At 36.5% G+C, this 22687-nt stretch overlaps 1 protein-coding gene across 1 annotated transcript in view; it reads left to right on the forward strand.

The window, feature by feature from the left end:
• The window catches only part of LOC121441134 (leucine-rich repeat and calponin homology domain-containing protein 2-like), a 102665-nt gene that overhangs the window by 43013 nt on the left and 36965 nt on the right, over positions 1 to 22687 (forward strand). Inside the window, 7 exon segments of the mRNA XM_041642269.1 lie at positions 5233 to 5312; positions 5314 to 5340; positions 12265 to 12352; positions 12653 to 12764; positions 12954 to 13051; positions 13149 to 13207; positions 16789 to 16896. Of these exon segments, the coding sequence (XP_041498203.1) occupies positions 5233 to 5312; positions 5314 to 5340; positions 12265 to 12352; positions 12653 to 12764; positions 12954 to 13051; positions 13149 to 13207; positions 16789 to 16896 (572 nt within the window).

The raw sequence follows: 22687 nt of genomic DNA on the forward strand, positions 1-22687 counted from the left end.
CGTGGTCATCCCAGCACCTGATGGGGTGAGGCAGGAGGATCAGCAGTTCAAACATAGGTAGTTTGAGGCCAGCTTCAGTTATATGGAACTGTCTCAAGGATTTTCTTGAATAAGTCGTTTAATTCTGTGCATTGTTTTCTTTTTTGGTGGGGGGTTGAGGTGCCTGACTCCAGAATCTATGCTCTTTAATTGCTATATGTACTGTGTTTTGAAAAGACAGGGAAATAAGGTTAAATGAATTGATGGGGAATTCAACAAATAATGTTAGTCAAACTAGATAGCAACACATAAAAGAAAAAAAAATAGATTCTCATCTCTTATCTTGCACAAAATTTAACTACAAATGGACCAATGATTTCAACGTCAGACCTTATACCCTGAAGTGCATAGGGGAAAAGGTAAGGAACATCCTTGGGCACATTTGTCACCATAAAGGTCTTTAGGAATGGGACTCCAATAATGCATGACACTAAAACTGATAATATATGGGACCTCATGAAATGAAATTTTTTTCTGTGTGGGAAAGGGCACCCATCACTTGAGTAGAGAGCTGTCATACAGAATGAGAAGAAAATCTTTCCAAGCCTTACCTCTATGAGAAGACCATCCTCTTAAAAACCAAACTTTAAAAGGAACCGAACTTCATGAAAACAGCCAAATGAAATTGAGGCATGAAAGTAAACACAGAATTTTCAAAAGAAGAAATACATATAGCTGACAAATAATTTAAGAAAGTTCAACATCCTCAACTATCACGGAAATGGAAAATTAAAACTACTTGAGATTTTATCTTATTGAAGTCAGAATGACTAAAGTAAAACAAAAGAAAACAAAGCCTCAACAAGAAATGACCACGAATGCCGGTAAGGATGTGGACAAAGGAAAACATACATCCACTGTAGTGCGAGTACACAATGATGCAACCACTATGAAAATTGGTGTGGTGCTTCCTCACAAAAGCTAAATATAGATCTGCTATATGACTCAGCTATACCACTCCTGAACATATTCCCAAAGGACTTTGCATCCTACTATGGATACTTGGTGACCCATGTTCACCATTGCTTTAGTCAGGAAAGGAAAGCGGTCTAAATTTCCATCAAGCAATGAATGGACAATTCAAGTGTGATATATATACATAATGAAAATTCACCTATATTCTCATAAAAATTGTTGGAGCTGGAAATAATTATCCTTGCTGAGGTAGTCCAGATGCAGAAAAAGAAATGCCATGCATTTTCACTCACATGTGAATGCTAGCATTGCATTTTTAATGTGCATGTTCTAATTGTAGTTCCCAAAAAAGTCAGGAAACTAGTAAGTGACCATAGGAAGATATTTTAAAGGGACGGGGATAGAAGATGGGCGGGATGAAAGAGCAAAGAAGAATCGTAGAATAAAGGTTAAATGGGGGTAAGGAATGGAATGGTAGGTCTTTTCTCTAGTGTGTGTGTGTGTGTGTGTGTGTGTGTATGTGTTGTCTTCTTTGTAAAACATCTGTTAGTTGTAGGAGTGTAGATTTATACGTGGGTCTTTTGTTGATCAACATGTCTGTTTCTATGCAAGTACAATGCTATTTTATTATTATAAATCTATGCTGTAATTTGAAATCGGGGATGGTGATTGCCAGCACTGTTTTCATTGTTTTGGCCATCCTTGCTTTTTTGTTTTTGACATGACTACTTTTTAATAGTGCTTTATCTCATTTTAAGAATTCTCTCTGTGTTTTTTATGTGTGTGTATTGTGTGTGCAGCCATTTGTGCATGCATGTGTGGGGCTGTGCTCATACCACAGTACATGTGTGGAGCTCAGAGGACAATCTCACGAGTTAGTCCTTCCACCTTGTTTGTAAAAGGCTCACTTCTTCTGTCTCTTCATATACTAGGCTAGCTCCTTGCCAGGTTTAAGGGATTTTCTTGTCTCCATATTCTACCATGCTGTATGAGTGTTGGGATTAGAGACTTGTGCTACTCTATTTGGCTTTTTATGTGGATTTTAGGGATTCAGACATAGGCCCTCATGTTTTTGTGGCAAGTGCTTTACTCAGCAAATCATCTCTTCAGCCAGCATCCCTTCTTTTGTGTGGTGTTTACCTCTTAACATTGGTTTTCTCTATGACCAGTAGAAATATTTTTTTCAGGGTGTTTTCCTGGTTGAACTTCATTCTTGCTGGCTTGTGATTGTTATGGTTTTATTTTAGTTTTTTATTCACATTTTACATCATTTTTTTCTGGTCTTGGTGAAATTACATATATTATTTTTTTCTTTTCTCATTAATCCACTGAATGGTGTATTTGTTTTCTAATGTAGGTATCAATTATGACATATTTGTGAAGGATTATCAATATTTTATAGTATTCAGAAGTTTGTACATTTTACTTTTAATAAGAAAATGTGAGTGAACTATAAAAAATAGGGGCTAGAGATCTGATGGCTCACCAGTTAAGGGTAGTTTCTGCTCTTCCAGAGGACTCAGAAAAAATTTCAGTTTCCAGTATGTGAATACTGACTCTAGTTGTAGCATCTCCCAAAGTCTCTTCTGGATTCTATGGTCATCAGGCACACATGTGGGACATTTACATGCACACAGGCAAACACACATATACATAAAGCAAAAATAAAGAAATCCTTTAAAAATTAAATGGTTTATAGGGGGATGAGGAATGTCTGTGCGACTGAGCTCCCAAGGCCCAAAAGAGGAGCAGAAGGAGGGAGAACATGAGCAAGAATGCCAGGACCGCGATTGATGCACCCATCCACTGAGACAGTGGGGCTGATCTATTGTGAGCTCAACAAGGCCAGCGTGACTGGGACTGAAAAAGTATGGGATAAAACTGAACTCTCTGAACATGGCAGACAATGAGGGCTGATGAGAAGCCAAAGACAATGGCACTGGGTTTTGATCCTACTGCATGCACTGCCTTTGTGGGAGCCTAGCCTGTTTGGATGCTCACCTTCCTGGACCTAGATGGAGAGGGGAGGACCTTGGACTTCCCACAGGGCAGAGAACCCTGACTGCTCTTGGGACTGGAGAGGGATGGGGAGAGAAGTGGGGAGAGGGGAAGGGAAGTGCGAGGCGGGGAGGAGGCGGAAATTTTTTCAAAAAAAAAAAGAAAGAAAAAAAAACACATCAAAGGGGTTGGGTTATATAGAACAAGAAAAGAATTATTAGCTGTAAAAGCAAAGAACATTGGATTAATGTTTGGAATAAATTTATTGATCAAACAGTCAAAAAATAAATGGTTTATTTAAAGAGAAATATACAGAGGGATTGCACAGTTCTAAGCCAGATGGGGTCCCAGCACTGAGAGGGGAAGTGGATACAAGCCCTCATCCCTAACCCAAATAATATCTCCAATTTACAGCTGCTAGTAAAGGGTGAATTAGTTTTCTCCCTGAGTATACCAACCAGACTTAAGGACAGGCCACATGCCCAACAGTGGATGACCAGAAACAAAATGAACTTAATGCTATTTTTGAAGATCACTGTGGGAGGGGGGCTTGTTTTGTTCATGATGCTTTGCGTGGGCCCTATTTATTATCTTACAGATCTTATGTTAATATATAATGCTGTCCAATTTTGTTTTTATGGCTTTTCTGTGTGTGTGAATGAATGTGTGTATCTCAGTGTCTGTATGTGTTTTTGAGTATTTTCTTTGGCTCTTTTTTGCTTATTTCTTTTGTTCTATTTAGGTTTGTTATTATTTTATTTTGTCTTATAATAAATAATTAATAATAATGATTAGGTAGATAAATAGATAGATAGATAGATAGATAGATAGATAGATAGATAGATAGGGTGTAATTTGGGTGGGTGTGGAAGTGAGGAGAATCTGGGAGAGTTAGCAGAGGGGAAAGCGTAATCAGAAGATATTGTGCAAAAAAATCCATCTTCAGTTAAAAAAAAAGAAAATACCCTTATTCTTAACAAAGAAAAATAAAACATATACAGAATATTTTCTGATAAAATGATCATAGATTTTTGTTGTAATATGAGTGGCGAGGCTGCGTCCCCGGCACCCCGGCCGCCTGGCTGGCTTATGCCCCGAAATAATTACACGGAAACTGTATTCATTTAAACACTGCTTGGTCCATTTGTTCCAGCCTCTTATTGGCTAGCTCTTACATATCGATCTAACCCATTTCTAATATCCCTGTAACACCGCGATGCGTCTTACCAGGGAAGATCTTAACCTGCGTCTGTGTCCGGTAGGAGAATCATGGCGACTCCTTGACTCAGCTTCTTTCTCCCAGCATTCTGTTCTGTTTACTCCTCCCACCTATGTTTTAACCTATCAGGGCCAAGCAGTTTCTTTATTGCTTAACCAATGAAATCAACAGATTGATATATGACACTCCCACATCAAATTTTCTTAATTTTTACATACTAATTCCAATTCCCCCTCCTTCCCCCGCTCCCCCATTTTCCCTCCTCCTCCACCATCTGTTCCTCAGAGAGGGTAAGGGAGTAAATGAATTCTGTTGTATCGCCACATTGAGGCAGGACCAAAGGCCCTCCCTCTCAAGTCTAGACTGAGCAAGGTTTCTCTTCATAGGAAGTGCGTTCCAAAAAGTCAGATCATTCATTAGGGATTGCTACTGATTCTGCTGCCAGAGGCCCCACAAACTGCCTATACCACCAGCTTTCAGGGGGACTAGATTGGTTTTATGTAGGTTTCCTGGTTGTCTGTCTGGAGTCAGTGAGTTCCCACAACTAACCACTCTGCATCTGCATCTCTGCATCTTCTTCCACTTGTGACTGAATGGAGAGATGGCTCAGCTGTTAAAGCCTTGGCTCACAACCATAAAAGATAAAAGATTTTTATTTGTTATCATTATTGTCACATTTTCCTTCCTTTCACCACACATATAATTCAGTAAAATATACAAACTACCAAGGTTGTGATATCTCAGCCTACTTTGAGATCATTTCAACATACAAATAACTTGACAGTGTTCTTTTATATTTGCAATTAAAAAGCAGAGAGATGGCTCAGCAGTTAAGTGCACTCTCTATTCTTGAAGGGGATCTGAGTTTGTTTCCCAGCACTCACATTGTGGTTTATAATCACCTGGAACTTCAATTCTAGGGAATCACATATCTTTTTCTGGCCTCTGCCATATGGCAAGCACGAGGTGCACATACATACAAGCAAAACACTCATACACACAAATAAATAAATATTTCTATTTGGAGTTATTACTAAATCTACTTCATTTTTTGGTTACAGATATGCTTAAAGGGTAAAGTACATATATTTAAGTACTTGAATATACAAGCATGTTGTAGAATGGATAAGAAACCAGATTCCTGTGCCTTCTCAGCCCCTCACAGACAGGTAACATAAACAGTCTTATTTCACCTGATGTTTTTCCTCTGTTAGAACTCTCTGGGGTATGCAGAATGAATCTAGTCTGATTACACTAGTATTTAAAAAATGTATTTGGCTGATCATCATTGCTTATTGAATAACTTCTGGGATACAGAACTAAATGTGAAATTTTTCCCCAGATAGCATTATTTTAGCACAGAAAATGTATATGTTTGACATTAAAGGTAAAAGTATTGATTTCCTTACTGTGACAACTGGTAGCTTAATCACTGCTTTAATACTTGTAACTAGCAGGTAGAATTTGACTTTGAGCTGAAGTTGATGCAAGCAGAAGATATTTTGGAGGTGCATCTCTTTTTTTGTCCAATGTTCTTTTCTTTTTCTGATGTTGAGTATTCAATCTAAACAAACACTCTATCACTGACCTACAACCTCAGCCCTTTGTGTGTGTATGTTCTTTTTCTTTTTGCAGTGCCGGGAGTTGAATGCAGAGCCTGTTGTATATTAGACCAGTGTTCCACCATTAAACTATAACTCTATCTCCAGGGCAAAAGTAACATATCATTGATATTCTTTGATTGTGCTGTCCTCTATAACATTTTGATATGGCAGATATGTTATTCTTTTTAATTCATAACTTCAAGATGTAAATTGGTCTGAAAGACTTTTGAAAATATAATTTTATCCAGAAATATGAAAAAAAAACTTGGAATGGGGTAAGACTACAGAAAGGGAATCTCTGACCACCTAAATATTTAAAGGTTTGTCATTGATTTATATGATAAATTTTACATTGTTTTGGATGTGATTGTAGTAATATTGTTAAGAGTGAAGTCATAAGTTCCCAAATAGGACATTCTCACAATTATTTCTTCTCCTTTCATAAAATATTTGCATATTGTATTTATTTCCTAAGGTATATTTTGTTTGATAGTAGTAGCAGAATATCATTAAAATTCTATTAAAGTTAGAATTAATATCTAGGGTAATATCTACTAGTATGTTTTATTTTTTTTGAAAGTGAGGTTAGTAATGGTGTTCATTTTTTTCTCCAATCATTTTTGTTATACATAGCTGTTGAATGCCTACTGTTAGATTCAGGGCATATTTTGTTGAAAGCAGTACATGTTTTTTTGGCAACTATTTGAACTCATAGTCTAGGTGGAACAAGGAACCATATAAATAAGTGTTCAGTCCACTTTGTATTGCTATAAAGAATACCTGAAACCATATAATTTTAAATAATGAAAATTTTTATGGCTCGTAGTTTTGGAAACTGATTAAGTCCAAAATAGGCAGGGTACATTAAGTGAGGGCCCGATTATTGCACCACAGCATGTCAAAAGGTGACAGATTAAAAAAAAAAAAAGAAAGTTAGAGATGTGAACAGGATGTCAGATTACTGCCGTAACAACTCTATTTCTCAGACAAAACTAACTCCTACAATAGAGGTTAATCTCTTCAAAGACTAAATTTTTTTTGAACCAAATTCCTACCAGACTTCACATGACAATGTATTTGTATTGGGCATTAAGTTTACAACACATTTAGATCATAACATTCACACCCCCCCCCACACACACACTCGCACACAGATGTATGCTCATGTACACACACACAGAGAGTCACACATGATGGCTGGCATATGATGGTACATTTTACCATTTTTTTTTAATTTTTCATGGTGCTTAAGCTACATGCAATCAGCAGAAACCATGCTTCATTTTTGAATTTTCATCATTTCCAGGGATTTCAATATATAGTATGAGTATACCCTTGTGATGATGGGCAGTGACAATGAGCTGAGGGTAAACACATAATACTCTACAGTGGACTGTGTGTTGCTAAAGCATGATGTTCAAAATTCATGGTAAATGAATTTTTATTTGAAATATTTTTTAACTTACAATTAGTTTATTGGAACATTTTAACATGTATTAAAATTTGAAATTATGACACACACTTTGACAGACAAATATTTCTCATCATATTCCAAGACTTTGATTAAGGAATATCTATTTGGGACGTTGAAGACTTTTAGCATTTTGTTTTTCTATTTTTGAGAAAAATTCTTGAAGTAATAAGAGTGGCGGGGCTGCGTTCCCAGCACCCCGGCCGCCTGCCCGGCTAGCTTATGCCCCAAAATAATTACACAGACACTGTATTCTTTTAAGCACTGCTTGGCCCTTTAGCTCTAGCACTTACAGGCTAATTCTCACATCCCGATCAAACCATCTCTAATAATCTGTGAGAACCGGTCTTACCGGGAAGATTCTAGCCTAGTCCATCCTGGGTCGGAGCTTCATGCCGGGAGCGGGGCATGGCGTCTCTCTCAGGCGTCTGATCCCGCAGGAGAGAGCTGTCGAGTCTGAGCTCACTTCCTCTTCCTCCCAGAGTCCTGTCCTGTTTTCTCCTCCCACCTGTCCTCTAACCAATAAAATGGGCCAGGGCAGTGCCTTTATTAGCGAATGACCTTCCTCCATCATTTCCCCTTTTTCAGTTTAAACAAAAAAAAGGCTCTAACATAGCAAAATTACATATAACAAAACAGTTATCAAGTAAAAGTTACAATAATCTTTATCATAACTAAGGAAAACTATAACTATAACTAACTATTCTTAACTCCATCAAAGACTCCAGAAAGATACAATACTACCTAAGCAAACAAGAAAAAAGCAAATTTTAAAACTCTAGAAATGACAGAGACATCTTGCTGCCTGGACAGTCACGCAAAGTTCCTCTGTACCGTTGGGGCATCCATCTTCAGCCTTCAGGCCCATGGTATCCAGCAGACATTTCCATAAAGCAGGAAAATTCAAAGTCAGTTCAGTCACTATCTGTTGTGTCCTGCAGAATGTCTCGCAGACTCTTTCATGAATCAGGAACCCCGAAAGATCATCTCACCTTAGGCAAGTTCAGTAGTCCCCTCTCTGCGGGTTTTCTGTGTCCAGTTTATGCAATAGTCCAGGCAAGAGCAGTTTCTTGCCCAAATGGCTATCAAACTCCATAACGAGCCTCTTCGATGCCCATCTTCCTCTTGAAGTAGATTGGTGCTGCCAGGAGCAGAGTGTCTCATTGTCATGAAAAGTCCTCAGTTATTAAAACATTAAATGTCCTATTCTGTAATCTTTGAAAGACATGAAGAATGTCTATCTAAAATATATCTCTATATATGTAGAAAATCTAATTAACATGACTACAAGCTTTACTTTTATCGATGATTATCCATTAACAACCTATATTTCTTAATTATACAGTACATATTTAAATGAACTACACAATCACAATACCTTAATCAAAATCAGAAACACTTATACATATAACAAAATTGACCTTAAATCTCTATCAATAAAGCAAAATCTATACTAATGCAAATTATTCATATCTATATCATATCCCCCTTCAAATGTAAAAGGACGTTTATAAACCATATTTGGGAACATGGGCGCAGTTTTTTCTCTCCAAACTGCTTCCTGCTGAATGGGGGCGTCGTTAATTAGGTCTTTCATGGTATAACCTGTGTGCTAGTTTCATCTCAGTTGGCAGTTGAGCGAAGCAATTTTTTGAAGGCGTTCACACCAACCCTTCAGGAGGGCGTGGTCCATCATACCAAATCAGAATAAATGCAATCCACAAGGTCTGATCCTCTGTGAAAACAAAAGAAGAATCTCTTTTCCAAAGTATCATATCCTTAGATCCAAATTCTGAAATCATACCCTCATGATATCCGTTCTGGTTCCATTTGGCAGCCCATATAATGAAATGTCTCTCTGTACTTAGCTCCTTCACAGTCAAAAATTTTAAAGAAAACACAATGTACATAATCCAGACTCTCTGTGAATTTTCCATTTTTACGTGGCTTATTTTTCTTTATTTCTTTTAATCTCTTAACTGTACTCTGTCTCTTTAAAGACTTTACTTTTACTTTTTTAAACCATTAACTTTATTCTCTATATTCTTTTTGTTCTCTCTCCCAAGCCTACGTACATTCATCCACAGTGTGACTCATTTAGTGGTCTGAATCTGTCCTATTGTGAATCTGCAATTTTTTACTATCCAAGGGCACTTTTGATTTGCGCCTTTAAATCAGTAGGCACTTAAGAATCTAAGCTGTGACATTCCTAGGTTAACTTTTTGCTTTTTGAGCGTATATCTTTGACCTGGAATATCTCTGTAGACCAGGCTGTCTTTGAACTCTCAGAGATCTGCCTGTCTCTGCCTCCCAGGCATTCGGGATTAAAGGTGTACACTACTACAACTTGAACTCACAGAGATCTGTTTGTCTCTGCCTTCTAGGCACTGGGATTAAAGGCGTGTGCTACCACACACAACAACTCTCTTCCTTTTTTTGTTTTTTACTTTAAGAAGTTCAACTTTTAGTCTGTATATATTTTTAACACAATGTAAACCATTTAAAAATTTTCTTTGTCTTTGAATCTCTCTTTACTGTATATCTCTCTTTTTTTGACCACATGAGTCTTTAATTTACCAAGCAATGTCAGTAGGATTAAAGGCGTGGCTTTGCCAGCTAGATCCAGTCCATTCCTTAGCTTTTCAGCCTCATGGCTGAGGTACTGCTGTGGCCATGTTTACTGCAACAACTGTATGGCATTTCAAGGTCCCTGCCAGCAAGTGAGCTACAACAGACAACACTCAAGTCCTCTCTTGGTAGCCGGCCCTCCTGCCTCAAATAGTCAGAGTTTGCCCTGGCAGGACAGCCCAGAAAGCTGGCATTTTTAAACGGCGCAGCTTTTTTCCTGCTACGGCTGAAAACCGAAAAGCATGCGTTCAGCTTTAACCATTTAAGTGTTTTGTGGCAGGACCTCTTAATGAGCTGCAGGCTTTTGCAGCTAAAGCTGAGTCAGGAAGCCTCTCTTAGATGAGGTGCCCACTTGCCTCTAGCAAGCAGAGCAGACCCGAGAACACAGCGAGTCTAGTTGCCATCAAACAAATCGTAGCACTTTACTCCAAATGCTCTATTCAAAAGCTCTGTCTCCCGCAGGAGCCAGACAGAGATCGCAATGGCGGCACAGCCCCAGGAAGTCGCGCTTTAAAATGACACAGCGTTTTTTTTTTCTGCTACTGTTGCCGAATCAGGAAATCTCTCTACAGCACGCCACCAACAAACAGCAAAAATCTGTGTTAAACTCTCTCTCCCTTATTTTTAAGTCTTCTCAGGTTTTTTAAGTGGGTTTAGTCCATCACGTGGGGCGCCATATGAAGTAATAAGAGTGGCGGGGCTGCGTTCCCAGCACCCAGGCCGCCTGCCCGGCTAGCTTATGCCCCAAAATAATTACACAGACACTGTATTCTTTTAAGCACTGCTTGGCCCTTTAGCTCTAGCACTTACAGGCTAATTCTCACATCCCGATCAACCCATCTCTAATAATCTGTGAGAACCGGTCTTACCGGGAAGATTCTAGCCTAGTCCATCCTGGGTCGGAGCTTCATGCCGGGAGCGGGGCATGGCGTCTCTCTCAGGCGTCTGATCCCGCAGGAGAGAGCTGTCTAGTCTGAGCTCACTTCCTCTTCCTCCCAGAGTCCTGTCCTGTTTTCTCCTCCCACCTGTCCTCTAACCAATAAAATGGGCCAGGGCAGTGCCTTTATTAGCCAATGACCTTCCTCCATCAAATTCTCGCTGTGGAGTTCTGTCTGGCCTGGAATTCGTTATATAGACCAGTACAGTCTGACACCTCTGAGGAGCCTCCCTCTCTATGTTTTCAGGTACAGGCTTGTGCCATCAGGCCTGCAACCAAGTATTATGGGGAGGTGGAGTTTTAAATAAACTAAGAGAATCCAGTTGTATGAACAGTGGGGATGGGGTAGGGAGAATGTCAGGAAGAATGTCAAGTGCTGGAGGCACATGCCTGTAACTCAAGAACTAAGGAGGTTGAAGCAGGAGGATGGAAACTTTCAGGTAAGCTTGGGCTACATCATAGCAAGTTTCAGGCAGCTATGGTTAAGGTGATGACAACCTGTCTTACAAAAAAGAAAGAGGAAAATGACCCAGGTCCAGGAAGCTCTTGAGGAATTTTAACATAGTGCTAAAATCAAGGACTGTTCAGGCTTATGTGAAATCTAGGGACCATATTTACATTAACATTTGCAAACTATATAGGTAAATTGCTCTTGTTTGCCTGCCTATAAAATAGAAAAACACCAACCATTTTTGTTAGAACTTTACATAAAGTTTAATTTACGTTGTCTTTAAAACACTTAGCTCAGTATTTGCTACATACTAGGTAGTTATTGCACAGTGTGCAATAAATTCTTTGCTATCTGGGTGGCATAACTTGCAAGTTAAAAATTTATAAGGACAGCTCTAGTCTCACACAAAACAGTTCTATATTCAGCACTTTGCAGATAGTGTGTATGTGTGTGTTCCCTTTTCTTAATTATGAAGTAAACTAGTGTTTGTTAGTCTTCACCCTGGAAGTGATAATGGAAAGAAGCAATTGTCTACAACAGAAGTGAATCTTTTCTCTTGTTGGGTGGTTTCCCACTTCATGGAGCTTTGAAATGGAGGCACTTGTACACATTCAACATTATACACATTATTTATAAAACTAACACATTTTAACAGTCAACAAGAGAGAAATTGTGTGACGTTATAAAATGCCAAAAGTACTGAATAAATGTCTTTATCAAAATGATTTTCTGGCAGGGCAGTCCATTTTCCTCTCTTTCTGTTTTCAGTCTCTTGGGAGAAATAATCTTACCAACTACTAAGTTATGGAGGAAATAAAATAAAAAATACTACTTAAATGTCATGAGTGAAATACATTGTAGAAAAATTTATGTTATTTCCTCCTTTAAGAATTTTGGAGATCAAAAGTATGCATTTTGTGTAGCCTAGGGTGTTTTAACTCAAGTGTGAATTGTGGATTTAAGAGAAAATTCTAACTGCTTTGAGAATTTCTCTTTCTGTAGTATGGAAGATTTTTATCCAAATAAAAATCATGGCCCTGACTCTGGAATTGGAAGTGATAATGGAGAGAAGCGATTGTCTACAACGGAAGTGAGTCTCTTCTCTTGCTGATCCATGCTGCTCTGCTATTTCTTAGAGCGTTGAAAAAGAGGCACTTGACAATGTTGGCTTCTAAATATACATGAAACTTTAATTTTTGTTATATTTTCTGATTTTGAAAGGAGTGCCTATTAATTTTTAAAAGCAGTACATTCATCATAACATCGATTTTTGGTTGGAAATATAGAGATGGAAATCAGATGTTTTGTAATTCCTGTTTAATTAAAGTAGCACAAACATTCGAAATGTGTTTCGAATGTCTCATTTATACAGTATGCTTGTTCCTTTCAGCCATCAGATGATGATACAATCAGTCTTCACTCTCAAGTCTCAGAATCGAACAGAGAGCAAACGTCAAGAAATGACAGTCATCTAATAGGAAGCAAGCCTGATTCACAGAAAGGTACTTCATGTGATATCTGCCAGTTTTATTTCATGTATGCATGGAATATTAAAAGTGAGATTTTTATTAAAATAGACTTTGAAAGTGTGCAGTATTTTATGATATACTTTATATTCACAGCTAAGCTTTTATCATGAGTATAAAGTATTAGAGCATTTATAATATTTCATAATATTAATCTGAACCTAGACCAGGAAGCATATGATTTTATTGATCCCAACACAGAAGATGTAGCAGTTTCTGAACAAGGAGATACACATATTGGATCATTTGTCTCTTTCCTAAAGGTAAACAAAACTGAACAAAGATTAATAACATTCACTTCTTGCTGATCATACAGAAGTATATCATGCAATTTAAAATGATAACTTTGCTTTTTATAAGGGGAAAGAAAAGTGCTCTGAAAAATCTCAGAAAATTGAAGAACTGGGAAATGAAAAAAAGTAAGTATGCAAAAATTTTCAAAATGTTTCTTATGAATTCTTGGACCTGTCATTATGTATTCCTACTTGAGAACACTTGAAAGAATTTGTTTCATATGCCATGTTTTCCCCCATGTCATGTGGAGATAGTTAACTTTCTAGTACTTCGAATTCCTTAATTAAATTCATAATTCTAATAGACATTTGGTCCCCTCTGCAGTAGAATATTAATCGTGTGCATTATTTGGTTACCAAAGAGGACTATGTCTTCATGAATATTATTTCATTTAAGTTCTTTAACAACCCTTTCATATAAATGTCATCAGCATCATTTTATCAATAAGGAAGCTGAGACTTAGAGTTCTGAATCTCTGCAAGTTGGGCTTTGTGACTCTTGATTTAACATACTTTGCATTTTGTAGCCTGGTTATGGAAATGGTGAGCTAGATATTTCCATATTTTATTACAGTAATTGAGATTTTTATCTTTTATTTATATTTCATTTCACAAAATGATGGAGTCAGTTATCCCTTTAGGTTCTTTATAGCTTTACTAATCAGGACCAGCACTTTGTGATTTTCCATGTTTCTCATTTAATCTTGGCTAAAGTCCTGCTTTGGGCAAAATTGACTCTATATCTATCCATATGGGAGGTGCAATTCAGTGATTTTATATTACCTACTAAAAGGTTTTATATTATGTATATAAAGGCACATAGGTAATGCCTATTAGCATCTGAACTGAACTTTCTCCCAGTTCCCTTAGTTTTCTCTGCACATTGTGCTTCCTTCAAGTGACTTTATTGATAATTATGTTTAGTGCTAGGGATTGACTCAAGGTTTTATGCCTGCTAAATGCATATTTTCTAAACTACACACTTGAAACTTCATTTGGTAATTTATAAGCAATTTTTAATTTATACTTCTACTACCCAATGAGGTAGTACATTGCTTTGACTTGTAGTCTTTTTTTTTAATGTGGAGGATTGACTGTAGAGCCTTCACCATGCTAGACAAGTGCTCTATCACTGAGCTATAGCCTAAGTCCTACTTTTTAAATTAATGAGTTTTTAAACAATTTCACAAATGTAAACAAGGCATAGTTGTCATTCTCATCCCCCTTCTCACTACAATCCCTGTTATCCCCACTTCCCACAGATCTTTCCTTCATGTTGTTCATGTCGTTTTATTTTGTTTTGGGGCCCACTGAGATTAACCAGGCCTGTCTGTGTCAACCATTGGTTTAAAAATAGTTGTTGGAGTTTCCTGGCTCAGCAGTGAATACACACCTCAACACAGTGGTTCACCCTCTCCCAATATTTTAGAAGAAATGGGTAGAACTCCATGAGTTCCCCCTTTCCTTGACTTATTGTTAGTAGGTCCTGTCTTGTGTTGGCAAAAATGAAGCTAACAATGTGTTTTACAAAGTAACTTTTGGAGTTTTACATTGTCTAGTGAAGTTGTTCCCAAATTGTGTGTCATGACCCCTTGGACAAATCTCTATCTCCAAAATTAGTCACATTTTGATACATAACAATAGCAAAATTATAATTTTGAAGTAGCAACAAAAATGATTTTATGAATGAAGGGGTCACAACAACATGATAAACTGTATTAAAATGTCACAGCATTAAGACAGCTGACAACCAATGATCCAGAGAGTGACATTTCACAGCCCTTCACCCAACATTTTGGCTCTTATTTTCCTCTGCATCTTCTATGATATTCTATTTTTTTGTTTTTGTTTTCAGTTCTAATTTCTTTTTTTTCCTTTTTTATTACTTAAAAAATACCAATCCAAATTCCCACTCCCTCCGCTCCTCCCAGTCTCCTCCCTCTTCCTCCACAGACCCTCCACCTCCAACACTAAGGGAGTGCCATGCACCCCACCCTGTGGAAAGTCCAAGGCCATCCCTACTATGTCTAAGTTGAACAAGGTTTATATCCAATGAGAATAGGATCCCATGAAGCCTGTATATGCAAGTAGAGATACATCCCAGTGTCACTAACAGTGGCCCCTCAGTCTGCCCCAGCTGTCCCCCTTCAGAGGGGTTTGGTTGTTCCCATGCAAGTTCACACCCAGTCCAGTTGGAGTTGGTGATCTACTGTTAGCTCAAGCAAACTGTCTCAGTGGATGACCCCTTCATGGTCTTGAATTCCTTGCTCACACTTTCACTCCCTCCACTCTTCAACTGGATCTTGAGAGTTCAGTTCAGTGCTCTGATGTGGTTCATTGCCTCTGTTCCCCATCTGTTGTTGAACGAAGGTTCTATGGTGATATTTAAGATAATCATCAGTCTGACTACAGGGTAAGGTCAGTTCAGACACCCTATCCTCTATTGCTTAGTGTCTCAGCTGGGTTTATCCCTGTGGGTTCTTGGGCATTTTTCTAGAGCCAGGTTTCTTGCTAACTCCATAATGACTCCCTCAATCAAGATATCTCTTTCCTTGCTCTCATATCTGTCCTTCCTTCTCTCGACCATCCCATTCCCTCAAATTCTCCTCAACCGCCCTTTTCCCCCCACCCTCCACCCCTGCTCCCAAATAGAGCCTTAGAAGTGGTGATAAAAATGCCTTGTTTTTACCTACAGCCCTCTTTTTTACTTTGTATTTTGGATACGGTTTGCCATATTGCCAAGGTTAGTCTTGAACTCATTTTGTAGCCTGGAGCTGCCTTGAATTTGTGGTTGTCTAGCCTTAGGCTCCAGTGTAGCTGAGATTACAGGCCTGTGGCACCATTTTGCTGTACTCTTCAGATTACATTTTTCTATTAATTTCTTACTTCTTCAAATGAGAATGCAATATTGTTATTGCCATTATTGTTATTTTGGTTCTTGTTATTGAATGAACTGCTTTTAATACCAAATAGTTACAATTTCAAGAATAACTTACTTTTAATTGAGGTTTTAATGTTAAAATGATTTATTATAGCAATTTCTGGAAAATTTTAAACTCTCATTTGAACCTGCTTAACATTCCCCCTATTTAAACTATTTTATTTGTTTTATATAGAGATCTTAAAAACCAAAACAAGTAATCTTTAGAAACAGTGTTGCAAAATGAAAATTTTTGATATTGTTTTTTCTTTATTTCTAAAAATTGGCTATCTGGAATTTTTCAGTCCTTTATATACCCAAAGCTACCTTTATCTTTAACTTGTGACCATTATATGTTTCAAAAAAATTTAAAATGATCTATACTTGGGGCTGGAGAGATGGCTCAGTGGTTAAGAGCATTGCCTGCTCTTCCAAAGGTCCTGAGTTCAATTCCCAGCAACCACATGGTGGCTCACAACCATCTGCAATGAGATCTGGTGCCCTCTTCTGGCCTGTAGGCATGCACACAGACAGAATATTGTATACATAATAAATAAATATTTAAAAAAATGATCTATACTTCAATATCACTTGTTAGCTGTTGTTATATTGAGTTGAGAATGAGGTTGTATTTTCCTAAATATTTCTTATTTTCTACGTTAGTATTTTAAATATAAAGGCTTAAAAATTTTTGCTCACATGGAATTAAAACTAACAATAGTTTCCATATCTAGATGTTGACAAAGAATAGTTCGCTTTACTTTTGGAATCACTGTGTCTGTTTCAGACTTGACAAAGAACAGTTACTTCAGGAGGAAGACGATGATGATTTGAAAGAAGTAACTGATTTGAGGAAGATAGCTGCTCAGTTATTGAAGCAAGAACAGAAGAACAGGTATTCTTTTTAGTAATAAGATTTGAACAGGCAAATATTATTATCAGTGAAAGATTATCAACTTAAGGAAATGAAGCTGCAAGTAACGAATAGGGATCTTTAAATATAGAAATATATGTAGCCAAGAGGTTGACTGCTGAAAGCCAGTGGGAAATACTTAGAAAAGAAATATGAGGTTGAATATATAACTAATAGAATGTTCACAATTTGGCTATATCTAATTTTATGGTATTGGTGATCAAACTCTGGGCTTCATCCATTCTAGACAAAGCTTCTGCTCTTGCACTGTACGCTAGCCTTAGTTAATGTACTTACAATTTTTATGTCTGTGATAAATTACAGTAATTGATTTGCTCGACTATATTCATTTTTAGCTCACAGTAGTAGCATTATTTGCAGTATAAGTACTTCTTTATGAGTATGTAGTATACTGGTAAAGTTTATTAGATTTTTATCAGATTACAAATTATTTGGGATATGCAGTTTCTCCAGAATTGATGTGAATTATATAATTGGTTCTTAAATCAGGTTGACAATTTTAGTATCCCTTTACAATTGGTTAATTCTTGGGTGAACAACTTTTCCCCTCTCTGGTTCAGCTTTTTCCAAGTGCATGTCTTTGTCAACAAGCAAGGCATTGCATGAGCATGAACATAGAATCTAGTTAAGTCCATTTAAACATTTTTTTGTGTGTAGTGTAAAAATGTGTTCACAGACATGTGTGCACCCATGGAGGTTAGAGGGACACATCAGGTATCTTCCTCAGTTGCTTTCCACATAGCATTTTGAGACACAGTCTCCCACTAAACCTAGAACTCACTGATTGACTAGAGTCGTTGATTGTTGAGTCTTGAGGAACCACCACCCTCACCAGGTTGGACTTACAGATGCATGCAGCCATCCCTGGATTGTTTACAGGTGCTGAAAATCTAAATACATAGCAGGCATTTTGCCTACTGAGCTCAAAGCCCATTTTTAGTAGATGAAATGGACCATGTGCTACTCTTACTGCTATCAATATTTACTGAGAATCTTGCATTTGTAGTTTTGAAATAGACTGAAGTTTTTGTTTCTTTTTCATGAGAAAATTAGTAGGATAATTTTGGTATATTTGGCATGAGTAATTAGTATTTCATTTTACTTATTCAAAATAAATATTTGTGGTTAACATGGTTACCATGTCTTGAGAAGATTTGATATTGGCATTTGTTTTAAAAATATCATTAAAACCTAGCATCTGGCAACTGGATTGATGGACGGTTCAGGGGTTAGGACCACATTTTGCTTTTCTAGAAGACTGGGTTTTTTTTTTTTCCAGGACCCAAGGTGGGTGGCTCCTGTAATTCTAGCTCCAGGGGATCCAACACCCTTTTCTGGCTTCCACATAACCCACAAATATGTGGCATACACTCACATATACACATATGTATTCTTTAAAAAATGCGTTGTATCTGGATATGGTGGTGCATGCCCATAATCCCGGATCTTAGGAGGCTGAGGGTCACAAGAAGGTAGTCAGTCTGGGCTATATAAAACTGTGTCTCATAATACAAAAACAACCCTGAAAAGTACTCACAAGCGAGTGCTGACTGCATAACTCAGTAATGGAACTCTTGCCCATCCTATATGGGGTCAGGGTTACATTTCCAATACCACAAAACAAACAAAATGCAGACAGTGCTGGTGAGATGACTCAGTGCATAAAGGTGCTTGCAGACAAGCCTGACAGCTTCGGTTTGATCCCTGGAACCCATGTGGTAGAAGAAGAGAACCAGCTTCCACAGGTTGTCTTCTGAATTTCACACGAAAGCTGAGGCATGCAAGTGTATAAACAGAGACATGCATGAAATAAATTCATAAATGAAACCAAAAGACAAAATAAGCAAACATATAAAATGAGGAGTATAGGATCTGCTTTTATGAAAAAAACTGGCAAATAGATAATATGATAAGTAACCATCTAATATTTACACAGGTACTACAATTTCTCTTAAAATTGTCACACTATCAAATAATCGCTTATCTGTCTATCATTTCTTTATCTGATGAATTCCCATTCTGTTTCCTTTTTTTCTCATATCACTTATTTATGTAAATGTTTCCTTGGTTTTTACAGTTTAATATTTTCTTATAATTCATTTCTACTATGCCATTTTATAATAACTTTTAATTTTTGAGGTTATATTGTGTTACATAATTTTTGCCTTCCTCTTACTCCCTCCATATTATCCCATATAACTCTCTACTTTACTCTGTTTCAAGTTCATGAACCTTTAAAAAATTGTTATATGTCTATATGTATACATAGGTATATGTGTTTTACATATGTATTATATATGTATATATGTAGCTACACACATACATTCCCATATGCATATACATAACCTACTCAGTCTATATAACTTGTATGTATGTTTTCAGGGCTGATCATTTGATATTGGATAATCAATTGGTGTGCTCCAATATGCCTTTTTCAAACTGGTTGCAGTAAGGTTATATGTAGCCTAAGTGTTCCTAACCTGTGTGGTTTGACTTAATGATGCATACTACCACCAGATCTTGGAAGTTAAAAATGCTTGAGTTTATGCTTCCTTTACTTAGTAAAGTTTTATTTATTTTTCACTATGAGAAGAGAATAGTGATATTTTTAAGATTCTACAATAATATCCATTTTCTGTTTGGGAGTTTAATTTTAAACTCAACCTTGCCATACAGTTTTTCCTTATTTTCATCTCTACTATTATTATATTCATTTTTATCTATCTATGTTTCTTAGATTATCCTTCATTGTTTAGGTTAAGGGTTATCTAAGTAGTTCATCTTTTGTGGGGTTTGCTTTGGCAATACCTTTATAACTAGTACAAAGCGAGACCTAGATTTGCTTTCTAACACAGAGGACCCAGTGTTTCACTATTGTTTGCTAATTGAGTTCTTGAAACTTGTCAAATTTTAACTTAATGGAAGTCATCAGTTCAGCTGAAATTTTTATATTCTACATAAAACTTCTTTTATTTTTCAAGATATATACAAAGCTAATTTTGTCTCCATCTGATTTTCTTCTTTTTTATCTTTTTACCTGTTACCAGATAATATAAGAACTATTTAGGTTAAGTATTTTTATGTACTGATGTGTCTAACTTTTGAAGGCATTAAGTATGTTTGAGGCACTCATTCTTTTATACTTCAGTATAAGAGAAATATTCAGCATTGTAGTCTTTACAAATATGGAATTCTTTGCCATAATGCTAAATGTAACTCTTACCTGCTAGTTAAATGAGAAACAAATTTGTTTTTTAAAAGTTCTATAGAGAATATGTAGAATCTACGTATCAGTTTTTAATACAATTATTATATTTTGGGATTTCTTTTGTTTATTGTTATTTTCATTTAAAAGTAATTTATGTAGTATGAGATTAACTCCAAGTACCAGAAAATGTCCTCCAAGACTCCTACCTTGACTGTATACTGTACTGTTCTATTACTTATTATTGTTTCAAAATGAACATATGTTTAGGTCTAGGCTAAAAGAAGCGATGGTTATACTCTCAAAGTAAGGTTGACTGGAACAATAATGATATTGAGTTCCATAATGATTTTGTTATGGCTGTTTTGCTGCTTGCTTAGTTTATACTAGTTAGTACAAATCGTTACTTTGTAACAGAAGTGTGTGCTTTTATTTGTTGAATGATACTGTCCTAAGAAAGTAACAGAAGTATCCAGAAGACAAGGTTATTGACCAAAAACAGTGGGGAAAGTGCTCAGTGAATAGAGTACTGTGTAGCTAGCCCACAAGGCTTCAGATTATGAAGACAAGTTGCCTATAAGGTAGCCATACTTTCTCTGATGTACAGGGTAGGCTTCTGTGAAGCTACTGCGGTGCTGTGTGTCTGTTGTCTAACTCCTTGGGAACAAAGACTAGTGCATTTCTTGAGCCCAGTGTTTGTGAAACATATCCTTCTGGAGAATGCAGCTGAAAGGATAAAACCCGGCACTCCCCAAGGAAGAATTTCAAATGAAAAGAATATGTTTTAAAATTAGTATCTTAAAATAATTTTATGAGATTAACAGATTGTAGATGTCTGCTTATAACATTGTGCTTATAGTTAACAATGCACTTCACATTTAAAAATGTTTTCAGGGGAGATCTCATGTTAATTTTTTTTTAATTTAAATTTTCTGGGCTGGAGAGAGGGCTCAGAGGTTAAGAGCATTGCCTGCTCTTCTAGAGGTCCTGAGTTCAATTCCCAGCAACCACATGGTGGCTCACAACCATCTGTATTGAGATCTGGTGCCCTCTTCTGGCCTGAGGGCATACATGGAGGCTTAACACTGTGTACATAATAAATAAACAAATCTTTAAAAAAAATAAATGAATAAATTTTCTATTATATTCCTAGGGTCAATCTCAGACCACATGCATACTAGATAATTAAACATTTTTGCCACAATTAAATTAAATTTAGAAAGTAGTATGCTTCTCTGAATTAGGAAGAGAATTGAAAAAGGGGCTGTGAATAAAATGTCAGTATTAGTATTTTGCATGTGAATGTGTGACTTATCGTAAAAAGAATATTTGTAATATTGACTTGGGAATAAAATGAAGGAAATTCTGATAAAAACACTTTAATGACACTCTATAACTACTGATCCATTTCCCTACATTTTAACCAGTCCTACTTATGTATGTTAGCAGTAGAAAAATGATTCTATACTTTGCCATATAGTGCTTTCATTGTCATGATAAGTGAGTCCTTAGCTAGCTTCTTAATATTTGGTTATTATCCTAAAGTAAAGATTATTTTATATGTGCACTTTACAACAGTTTCAGTTAACTGATTCTTATTGTATATTTCTCTGATAATGTATTCTATACTATTTTGATATGTCATACATCTTCATAAATGTTTTATTTGATTTTAGTTATGGCCTGAGAACTTTTTTTTATTGTGAATGAATGTACTTCTGAATACCTTGTGATGTAGCTAGACAACAAAAGAACAATTTTTAAAGGTTAAATAACTGAAGAAATTAAAAGGAGGTTTTGAGAAGATTATGGCATGAGTTTAGAATTATAAAATGCATTATGATATGTGTCTTTTGATTATTATCTGATTAATCAGCATTTCAGGTTAAGGAGCATTGTATTAACCTCTAGTTTGTTATAACTACTTCTATAGTTCTCTTAACTCTTGAAACCTAGCCATTCTTTCTTTTCTGTTTTCTTTACTAATGACTTCCTTGTCTTCTCCAAAAATATCTCCCTTCTCCCATCTTTTGATTTGGTTGATATATGTGAAATGTGAATATAGATGGAGGACTTTAAGTTATAGAACATCATTCAGTGACAAACTCTTCCAGAGGACCAGAGCAGCAGGCCGGAAATCAAGGTATCTAGAGTTGGTGGAAGCCATAAGTATTAAGGGGCCAGGATTATGTAACATTTTTCTTAAAATAAGTACTGGGAACTGTGTTAGGGAAGCATATTAATAATAGCAAATAGAAAATTAGATAAAATAGATGTTTACTTTTTCTTTATCACAGAGTAAAAAATGAAATATCAGGGTGTATTCCAGAGTGCTATATAGTTGAATTTTCAAATACATAATCCATATTTTTTATATGTAAGTTGGTTTCAACTATTTTTCTTTTTGCTACAGTATGATACATATATCATACTAGTAAGCGGTGTGGAACAGCATTATTTTATCATGATGAAGGTCATAATAGCTTGACCAGTTCCCTCTAACAATGATTCTGACTTTCTTTCCTAAGTAGTATTTATTGTTATTTC

The sequence above is a fragment of the Microtus oregoni genome, unplaced genomic scaffold, assembly GCF_018167655.1.
Source record: "Microtus oregoni isolate MIOR12 unplaced genomic scaffold, Mior012 000073F_ref0000255, whole genome shotgun sequence".
In the NCBI taxonomy this organism is placed as follows: domain Eukaryota; kingdom Metazoa; phylum Chordata; class Mammalia; order Rodentia; family Cricetidae; genus Microtus; species Microtus oregoni.